Source organism: Macaca mulatta, chromosome 16 (genome assembly GCF_049350105.2).
Source record: "Macaca mulatta isolate MMU2019108-1 chromosome 16, T2T-MMU8v2.0, whole genome shotgun sequence".
Lineage (NCBI taxonomy): Eukaryota > Metazoa > Chordata > Mammalia > Primates > Cercopithecidae > Macaca > Macaca mulatta.
In genome coordinates, this window is record NC_133421.1 from 63,947,759 (window position 1) to 63,957,790 (window position 10,032).

Here is a 10,032-nt window from a genome sequence, read left to right on the forward strand (position 1 = left end):
GTTGGTCACTGGGCATCTGTGAGCCGGCTGGGCATGAAGAGCCCCGGGGTTTGGTTCTCCCTGGGCGTCCCGAGCTAGTGAAGGAAGAAAAGGGGGGCAAAAGGGGGCAAAGAAACTGGTCACGACAGAGGAGAGGGGCACAGAGGAGTTTGGGCTGTGGTTTGTGGGGTTGTGTTTTTTAATCTTTCTTACTTTCTTTTTTTAAAAGAAAAAGCCCCCATCCTGTGTCATCATTTTTATGGGATCTGCAATTCTGGCAAAAATCTGTCTTTAATTTAGCTGTCCATATAAAAATCCTCACTGTATAATAATGAACAGATGCCATGGAATTTAAGCTGGAGCCTCGGCTCCTCCCCGCCTTCCCCCCGCGCCTGGCACCGGGCACCGGGCACCGGCTGAGTGGCACAGACTGGCACCAACGCGCGAGCGAAGTGTGGGCAGGGGGCGACCTGGGCTCAGCGCCAGGGCTCTGGGGTGGTGAAGGGGCATCCGGGGGCTGGGGTAGGCCAGGCGGGAGATTTTCCGTGTTGGTACCAGGGGAGAAGTGTCTGCGGGATTTTTCTGTCTTTTTCTACAAGATTATCAGTAGTTTAGGATTTTGGTTTGGTTTTGCTTTGGCTCTTTGTGGTTCTTCTGATATATTTTTTAAAGCACCGCCCTCCACTCCATATAAACCCAAATGTTTTTGATATTTTAATTGAGTTATTTTTAACCCTCCCCCTGCGCCGCGCCCCAGCCTCGGCCTGGGAGCCTAGCCGAGCGCGAGTTCGCTGCAAGCGGGATCCGTTCTGCGCCCGGCTGGCCGGCAGCCTCCGCGGTATTCCCGGCGCGGGCGCCTCCAGGGGCTCCCCTGCGGCTCCTGGGGGCAGGGGTACCCTGCTGCCCTCCAAGACTGAGGCTGGATGTGGCATCTGATTGGGAAGTGGGAGAGATGAAGGGAAGAGAGAAAGCCCCAGTGACCCCACTCCAATTCTCGCGCTGTTCCCAAGGGAGAAGAAAAAAACTATGTGAGTCCGTTGTCCCCTCCTGCCTCCGCCTGCGGTCAAGAAAAGGGGCACCCGCTCAGGCTTGAGGGGTTGGTTCTGAGCCCCCCACCCCCACCCCTCGCTTTTAATGCGACTCTGGCGAGAACAGATGTCCCAAACCGGGCGAACTGCCCAGACCCCGCCCAGCTGTGCCCTTGGTGAAGACTTGGCTAAGGGTAGGAACTGGCATGCAGGTTCCCAAAGGGGTTCGGGGGTTCCCGCGGCTCCTGCGGGACCTGGCCTCGCAGCCTTGGCCTCCTGGCTAGCGCAGCCTCAGGCGGGAGGCGGAAGAGACCCGGAAAGACCCGTTCCTAATTCAATTAATTCCAAAAAGAGGAATGAGACGCAGACAGATACGGAGAGAGCCTGAGAGAGAGGTTTAAATACCCAAACACCAGACACACACTCTGGTATGGAACTCCGCAGCCCCGCATCAGCCCGGGGAGACCGCGCTGCGCTCCCGCGCTGGAGCGGGCAGGAGAGTTGGCTGCGCTAGAGCCATACCCTGGCTCACACCTGGGCAGCGTCTCCAACCAACGCTGTACCCCAGCTCCCTGGGCATGGCCAGCGCCTAGAGGTTCCCTCTTCTCCTCCCCTCGGAGCGCCCCAGCTTCCCTTCCCTGCACTAGGGAACTAAGGTGACTCCGCTCCTCGCATCTCCTTCCTGAAATCCGTTGCCCTCCTTCCTGTGAACCCAGCCCTGGTCTTGGCCTTCTTCTCGGGTCCACACTCCCAGGGCTGGCGCCCCTGTCCCAGTGCTTTAGGATGGAGAAAGTTTCCAGAGCAAAACAGCCCTCCCAAAGCAGCTGCGCCCTTTCTTACCACTTCTCACCTAGGGAAACTTTGTCGAGAATTTTTAAAGCTGCAGGACAGAAAGGCAGAAGCTGCTTCAGAATTCAGAACCGGGGCAGGGTTTTAAGGTTTCTCACAGTTCAGGTGTCATTTCTGCTCTGGCCCCGTAGCCAGCGCCTGGGTATCCCAGCCCTGAAGGATGGAAAAATGACAGTGTCTTGGGCTGTGAGTTGGGAAGCCTGTTCTGACAGCAGAGGCCCATCTGCCCCTCCCACTTTTCGCAAAAAGCAGCATCCTCCTTTGAGCACACTGGAGCAGGTCAGATGCGGAGTCCTGCGCTGCCCCTCTGTTGCCATGGAGGGGTTGGGAGCATAGGTCAGGCTAAAGCTGCTCAGTCCTGGTTTCTGCCTTCTCTTTCTCCCCAGCTTCCTTAAGGACTAAACTGTAGAATCTAGAACCATATCTTAGTCCCAATCCCCCTCAAATCAATGGCTCCCCTCAGAGCAGGTGAATTCCTGAAAATGATTCTGGGGAAGAGGAGGAAGCAAGGATGCCCAAGAGAGAACGAAATCTCTGACCTCTGCCCAGAAATTCTTGTGTCCATCAGCTTGTGGACTTTCCCATGAAAGGGAAAAAGAGAAGCAGTCGCGCCCCATGGAGCCTCCAGAGTGTCAGGGTTTTCCTGCCACTGACCCTCATGGGGGTCGGTGTCCCCCAGTGATTTATCGGGCTGTTTCCCCGAGTCACAAAATCAGGGCTGGGGGTTTACTGGGAGTCCATGGCTCACTGTCTGAGTCATGGCTGGAACGGAGCTCAACGGTGAAGGGACAGGAATGGAGCTTAACAGTGAAGGGACAGGGAGTAACTACTTTCCTTCCCTTTCTTGCCAGATGGGCAAATGGCCTGGACTCAGAGATACCTCTTTTTCTCTGTCACCTTCCAAATGCTGGACTTAGAATGGGGGCTGGAAAATCAAGAGGAAGAAGTCCTCCTGATTGAACTTGGATCCAGTCGTCGAGTTCCGCGGCCCAGGGGTTGAACTGAGCTGGCTGGTGGGCGCTTGGAGATCCTGACGCTGAGGCTAGGGCAAGAAGGGCATCCTATCTGTGCCTTCTCCCCAGGCCGGGCACTACGTTGGACCCTCCCCTGCTTCTGTTCTTGGAGCATATCTGGGTGTGTGTGCACAGGCGGGAGAGCAAGCAAGAGAAAGAGACCTGCAAGGGGACGTTTGGGGCCGCATGTCCGTGCACATCTTCTTCTCCTGTTCATCACACCATCTCGCCAGGGAAGTTGAGCACTGGGGAGGAGGGTGATGAGAGGCGAGAGCCAGCCAGAGTGCAGGGAATGTGGGGGGAAGGGTCAGGAAACGGGAAAGTGGAGACTGGTGTGGATGCCGGGATTCACTAGAAGCGGAGTCACTCAGGGGGATTTCTGTCCCAAAAGGGACCCGTGCACCCCCACCTAATGTGATCACAGTCACACAGGCCCAAGAGTCGTCAGCATCTTTCTAAAAGGGCTAGAATCCTGCTTCAAAACAGAATTGAGCCATGTAGGGTAGCTGAAGAACAATGCATAGAAAGAAGTCTGTGGTCTGGCCAGGGGAGCCACATGGAGGGGTCCTTTGCTTCAGGCCCCAATCCCGCCCAGCTCTGGACTTCTGAGCAGGTTCTAGGAAACTGGCTGAGTAGGGGAGAAGCCCAATTAACCTTGTTCCCAGGGCAGGATAAGAATCAGGCCTTGGGATAAGTGCCAAATTCCTTTTCTCTGCAATTGCCCCGCCAGGCCTTGCCCTATGCCATGAGTGCAGATCAGACTTTTGCAGGTTAGGATCTGGGATATGTGCCTTGCTCCACACTCCCTGCAATAAGTGAGGGGGAAGGAAGATGGGCCAACTCCTTTCTTCCATGAATAAGAGTGATTCAGAGGTTTATAAGATGCTGAAGACAGGGACACATACGGGGGATGAAGGCCCCAGTCTGTGATCTCACTCTAGAGAGGCGATGTCGGGAGAATTCCAGAGAAGGCAGTGAAATTTTGAAAGAATGCTGGTAAAAATGTTCTGAAAACTGCTGGAGAATTCCGGCGCGGCATTGGAAAGGGCCCCCTGCTCCATGTTCCCCTGGGTCAGGCACATAGACCTCCCTCTGCAGCCGAAAGGAAAGACACTGGACGAGGGTCAGCACCCCAGAGTGAACAGCTCCTGGCCTTGGCGCCTCTGCTGACTGCCTTCCTGACCACGGGGAGGGTATCCTTTCTACTGGGGGACAGAAAGGGTTTGAGGACAGACATTTAGAAGATGCAATGAGCTCAAGCTCAGAGTATAATTGGATCCACCCTTTGACATGTAGGACTTCCTTCTTCAACAACCTTTCCCTTTCCTGCTTGTCAGGGAGATATTATTTTGGGTTCTTGGACTCAATCTTTAAAAGCCTTTGCACGCTTGACCTTAATCCTCAACCCCAACACTACAAGCTCCATTTCAGCCCTAAAACGAGCCACAGTGTTTGGAGAAATAATTTAAATGAGCAGCATCAGAAACAGCCTCCTTGGGGGACTCCTAAATGTGTTCAGGCTTTAGGATTGGAGTCTTTGGGGCTCAGAACCTTCTTCAAATATTCTAGGACTACAGCGTGCACTGAGCGCTGAGCAGGGGGAGTAGGAGGGGCTCTTTCAGGGAAGTCAGTTAAGAGCTGCCCCTGCCTCTGAGGTTCAGAGAAAAAAGAATTGTGAGGCCGCGTTATCTGAGCAGGAGATACTCATCCAGTGCCTTTCCTCCCTTCTAAGCCCTTAGGGTTCCCTCTGTTCAGAACTGTACCAGGCGGGAAGAAATCAGCCCAGATTTGGATGGGGTGGGCACCTGTTGCCCTGTCCCAGGGGAGAACATGGTTAGGTTCCTCTCTACTGGGTGGGCACTCAGACTCAGCCACCTCATAGACCTCTGGGGGTGTTCCTCCAACCTTGTCGACACCCCTAAAAATGTCAACATTCCTGAGACCAAAATGGCTGATTCCCCTGAGTCCACCCAAACACAACTTTAAGATGAAAAAGGGGCCTCCCGCATTAATATTTCATCTTCATGACCTTATAAATTTTTGTTTGTTTTAAAAATACCCCTGTCTGGTTCAATGGTTGTCTCTTTGTCTCTGCCCACTTGCTTTTTGCAACAGTGGGCAGAGAGTTGTAAAATGACGGGCTGTTTCCAACTTGATCATTTTTCGGTGATGAAAAGGTATTTTGTTTTCAAGGGAGGTGCCTGTGCATGTCCGGGAGTGAAGAAGTGTAAGGATGTCAGTGCTTTAGTGCTGGGAAGGTGCGAGCCTGGGTTGGGTCCGGGAGGGGTAGCTAGTATAGCCCAGTGGGTGTATGGGGGGTGGTTAGGGCGGGAATCCTACCCAAGAATGTCCAGGGTCCCTCTCTTTGGCCTCTGCACAGTCACTTGACACTCTGCCTTCATGACCCCAGCCCCAGCTCAAATCTTCTCTCCCTGCTCAATGAAATGAGGCCACCGTGAGAAACCGGTCCGGCTTTGCATCTCATTTACATAAATATTTATTAATCGTCATTAAACTGAACAGAAACACGCAATGCACTTCGGGTGTCCGACGGGAGTTTCATCTTCGCTACAAGAGGAAGGTAAAATTGCGTGTGTGTGGGTGAGTGTGTGGGTGTGTCGCCTGTGGGTTTGCATTTTTGCATCGTGTATTTGGATGCCTGATCCCCTGCCTCCGGTGGGGAGAAGGTCTCCTTTTGCCCCTTTTTGGGGGAACCTCCAGCAGGAGCCCTCAGACCTCTCCCCGCCCACCCACCAGCTAAAGCCAGGAGGACTCCTTGGACCAAAAAATACTCTCTCCAGACACCGGAAATCGCCCTGCGCCTGGCACCCACCGAGGCACAGTCCGGGCAGGAGTGGGGCTGCCCCCAGGTCTCCATCCCCACCCCTCACCCCAGGAGGGGACAGAAGTGCCCGCGGGGAGGAGGAGCCGGCGAGCTCACCTCCTTCTGCGCCCCCGGACGTCGGCGCCAGGCCTGTTTGTGCGTGCGGTGTGGTGTGCGTGTGTCTTTCATGCAAACCCTCCCTCCCCAAACCGACCCCCCAACAGTTTGCCATTCCATACAAATTTGGAAACAGGTTTTTAAAAAACAGCATGACGCACAACGGGGACGGGGCGGGGGAGGGCAGTGGCACTGGGGCCCCAAATCTCCGAGTCACTGATTGTAAGAACCTGGGGAGGGGGAGGGGGCGGCGCGGGCCCCCACTTCACCAAAGTGCACAGATCCGCGCTCGGGCGGGGCGGCCCGCGGGCCGGGCGGGGCATCCCGGGGCCGGGCCGGGCCGCGAGGCTCAGTGGAGCCTCCTTGCATAGATATTTGTGTCTTTGATTATTGGTAGTAGTGGTTTTTTTGTTTGTTTTTTTTTTTGTTTTTTGTTTTTTTTGCCTTTTATTGCTTCTAAAAGTCCTTACTGCGTTTTCTCTCCGATCCGGACTCTGCGTTCGGCTTCCGTCGCGTCTTAGCTTTTTTTTTTTTTTTTTTTTTTTCTTTTGTATGTTTGTTTGTTTAAAAAAAGGAAAAGGGAAAAACAGATTCTAGTTACAAATTTTCTTGGCCTCTCTCTCCTCTCAATCCGCTTCCCCTCCCGCCAAAATTAAAATCGCAAAACGCGGAGACTGGAGGTTGGGGGTGAGGGCGTTCCAGGCCCGGGCTCCGGCGCCCTGACTTCTACCCTCTTCAAGAAAGAGGGAGCGCCTGACTCCTTTTTGCCTCGGCAGCTGGGTGTCTGTTTTTAAAATAATAATGAGAGGGTAAAACGCGTTCCATCGCTCAGCTGCCCCCTTACCAACGCCTTGGGCCTGCAGGGAGGAGGAAACCTCAGCGAAGATATTGGGAATGGGGGAGGGGGTGTCTCCAGGGAGCGCCCGGAGACTGGTCCCTGGAGAAGCACTCCTTGGAAGAGAGGAGGAGGGAACCCCTTGGGGAGAGAGAAGGCGAGTCCCCTGGGGGAAGCGAGGCCCCTGGGACGGGCCACCCACAGGTAACAGGACTGCGCTGCCCCAAGAGAGCGGCAGGACCGGTGGCCCGCTCCCCGCGCCCGGCGCTGGGGTCGGTGGGGGTGTCCCTGCGCTCTGGGGGCTGGGGACAGGGGGGCGGGCAAAGGCAAAAGAAAAAGAAGGGAGCCGGCGCGAAGTCTCAGTTATGAAAAAACGCATTGAGCTCCTCATACATGGGGCCCCGGTCGTGGTGAAGGTGCATATCGTAAGACAAGAGATTCTCCGAGTGGACGCCCCCGCGCACAGCCGACGAGCCGAAGACTAGCCCGTGGCCCGTGGGCCGCGAGCCGGGCAGCGCCGAGTAGTGCATAGAGTAGTGGTAGCTTTTCTCGTGGTCGGGCGAGGAGTCCTGCTTGAGCGAGAAGTTGCCATTGAGACAGAGCGGGGGGCTGAGCGGGCCCTCGTACTCGGAGCTGTTGTAGTCCGGGCTCGCGCCGCCACCGCCTGCCGCAGCATACAGCGTCTCGTAGGCGGCGCAGTAGCCGTGGGTCCGCAGGGCGTGCGCCGCGCCGCCGCCCAGGCCGCCGGCCGCCTGGCACTGTGCGCCCGCCAGGCGCGAGCACGGATACGGGTAGGGGTGCATGGCGAACGGGCCGCCCGAGCCGTGGAAGCGGCCGGCACCGTCGGCGCCTTGCTCCGTGAGGAAGTTGCGCGAGTTGAGCTGCAGACAGCCGGCCACCAGATTGGTGGTGGGCTGCGACAGACCCTTGCACAGAGTCTGCACGTAGGACACTAGGTCTGGCCGCTTGCCGGAGCGCAGGATCTCCGAGAGCGCCCAGATGTAGTTCTTGGCTAGGCGTAGCGTCTCGATCTTGGACAACTTCTGCGTCTTGGAGTAGCAGGGCACCACCTTGCGCAGGTTGTCCAGGGCTGCGTTCAGGTCGTGCATGCGGTTGCGCTCCCGCGCGTTCGCCTTCTGTCGCCGAAGCTTGGAGCGCTCCAAGCGCGCCTTGGTCATCTTGCGCTTCTTGGGTCCGCGCTTCTTGGGCCGCTCGCCCTCCGCCTCGTCCAGTCCTTCTTCCTCCTCTTCTTCCTCCTCCTCCTCGCCCCCCAGCTCGCCTTCCTCCTTGACCTCGGCCAACGTGGCCTCCGGCCCCTCTTCTCCACGGAGAGGAACTGGCTTGGCCGCCCGGGCTGGACCCGGAGCCCCCGGCCCGGGCGCAGGCGGTGGCGGTGGCGGCGCGTCGCCCTTGTCGCTCCTCGGCTCGTCGTCTTCGCCGTCGCCCCAGCTGGCGAACTTGGGCACGTCCGAGAGAAGGCCGGGCTCGCTGAACAGGCGGGTCAGCATGGTGCCTGAGGGCGCCCCGTGGGCGGGAAAGGGAGACAGACAGCACAAAGTGAGGGGCACGCTGGGGTCACGACGTCCCCCACAACCCGTCTCCACCCCCGAGTCTCGTGCAGGCTCCTGCCTAGGCTACCCTGGATGCCCACCTCCGCCGCCTGCCCCGCCCAGAGCCGGCCCAGCCCTACCCGGCTGCCGGCCTGGGATCTCGGCCCAGGCCCTCTCCCAGGCTCTGGGCCCCGGCTCCGCCCCTCGCTTGAATCGGGGGCTGCTCCCCGCGCCTGCTTCTTCTCAGGGTCAGGGCAGAGACCGGGTGGGGATTTTAGGGACCAGATATCTTTGCCAGGGAAGGCGGCGCACTCGCCCTGAAAGCCTGTTCTCTCCTGGCAGTGGAGACAGGCTGGTCGGCCGCCGGTGGGGACAGCTGCCCCGCTCAGCGCTCTCTCGGCCCGGGCCCCTCGGCCCAGCTCCCTTACCCCTCCCGTGGCTCTCACCCCCACGCTCCCTAATCCAATTTGCAACTTGGCTGCGCGCCGCCCCTTGCTTGGCCCCCACCCCCGCACCCCCAATTCCAGAGGCGGGAGGATCGTCTCCTCTAGCCGATGCGTCCCCAGCTCCCGGAGCCGGCTCTGGGCGGTGAGGACTGAAGCAGCAGGGCATGGGGAGGAGACTGAGAGAAACGAGCCCAGTCCGTCCCCGCTACGGTCAGGGACCCCCTTCCCCCTTCAAGCTGCCTCCCTCCCACACGGCTCTTCAGATCTCGTTGTATTTGGGGATTGATGGGGAAAAATCCAAATTTGTTTGTTTGCTTCCCTTTTTTTTGGTGGTGGGGAAAGGTCGCAGGCTTTTTGGGACAACCATGGAGGGGTCCTCCGTCTCGGCCTCTTCGCATCTCCCCCTCCGTGATCCTGCCTTCCCCCCACCCCCACCGAGCCCATCGCAGGCAGAGACACCTCCTCTGCAGCCCCCTGCGCTGCAGCCCCAAAGGGAGAGAGAATCTGGGGCGCCTCCGATGCCCACTCAATGAGGAGGGCATCATCCCAGGAAGGAGGTATTTGAGGACCCTCCTTTCGGCCGAAGCTGCCGCCCCCCCTCCCAACCGGCGGGTCAGATCTAGCTCCCTTTCGGACAACTTACCTCGGAGAGGAGTCAAGGGGAGAGGGGAGGGGAGGGGGGGAGGGGGCAAGAGAGAGAGGGGGGAGAAGCGGGATCTTCTCGCTTATTTCATTGTTCCCCCATCTTCAGGGAGCGGGGGCAGCGGCTCCTCAAGGCGGCGGGCGCCGGCGTCTTCAGAGCGCCATGCGAACCGCGGAGCGAGTGTGGCATCTCTACCAGGCGGGGTACCAGCCTCTATGCCAGGCCATATGGGCTTGGCACGTCACGGGCAGCAGCTATCACATGAGAGACGGTGATTGGCATGCGTCTGCACTGGGGGAGAGCCGGCTCCCCCGGGACCCGCCGCCATCTGTCACTCTCTACTCCAAAAAAAAAAAATTAAATAAATAAAGGAAATAAATAAATATTTCTGCTGCCCTCCCCTCCCCGCCCAACGCAGGGAAAGCAGGGATTGAGAGGAAGGTGGGAGGAGTTGCCCCCCTGGATATAGAGTCCCCCACATGGGAACAATGGGGTGGCAAGGCTGGACACTGGGGACTCATGGTAGCCAATTCTATCCTCCCTCAGGGTCCCGCTCTGTCCATTTCCTCCCCTGCAGGCCCCCAAGGTGGGTCAGGGACCAGACCCTGGGCTGGGGAGAGGGGACCTCTGTGCTTGCCCCCACTACCCAGGAGGGTCCCCTTGGCCACAAAGGGACAGCTGAGGCCCCCTCCCAGGAAGGCTGTAAGGGGCGTCCCTGGCCCGAGCCCCATAGGTAGATATTGGCACC

The 10,032-nt window shown here is 58.0% G+C and overlaps 1 protein-coding gene and 1 long non-coding RNA gene across 3 annotated transcripts; one reads left to right on the plus strand and one right to left on the minus strand.

Annotated features, from left to right (window-relative positions):
• Positions 1-774: 774 nt before the first annotated feature.
• LOC144335667 (uncharacterized) lies at positions 775-5,406 on the plus strand. Its single transcript, XR_013406716.1, has 2 exons — positions 775-1,007; positions 2,708-5,406. It is a non-coding gene; the product is annotated as an uncharacterized LOC144335667 (long non-coding RNA).
• Positions 5,407-6,334: 928 nt separating this feature from the next.
• NEUROD2 (neuronal differentiation 2) lies at positions 6,335-9,325 on the minus strand. 2 transcript variants are annotated; one of them, NM_001265801.1, is made up of 2 exons: positions 9,285-9,325; positions 6,335-8,158 (listed from the first exon to the last, which is right to left on the minus strand). In NM_001265801.1, the coding sequence occupies exon 2, from the start codon at positions 8,151-8,153 to the stop codon at positions 7,005-7,007; it is 1,149 nt and encodes a 382-aa protein (NP_001252730.1). In that variant the 5' UTR covers positions 8,154-8,158; positions 9,285-9,325; the 3' UTR covers positions 6,335-7,004. The 2 variants fall into 2 exon arrangements, with proteins under 2 accessions (NP_001252730.1, XP_028691312.1); XM_028835479.2 differs by lacking the exon at positions 9,285-9,325 and adding an exon at positions 8,336-8,605 and having other exon boundaries at positions 6,415-8,158.
• Between the last annotated feature and the right edge of the window lie 707 nt (positions 9,326-10,032).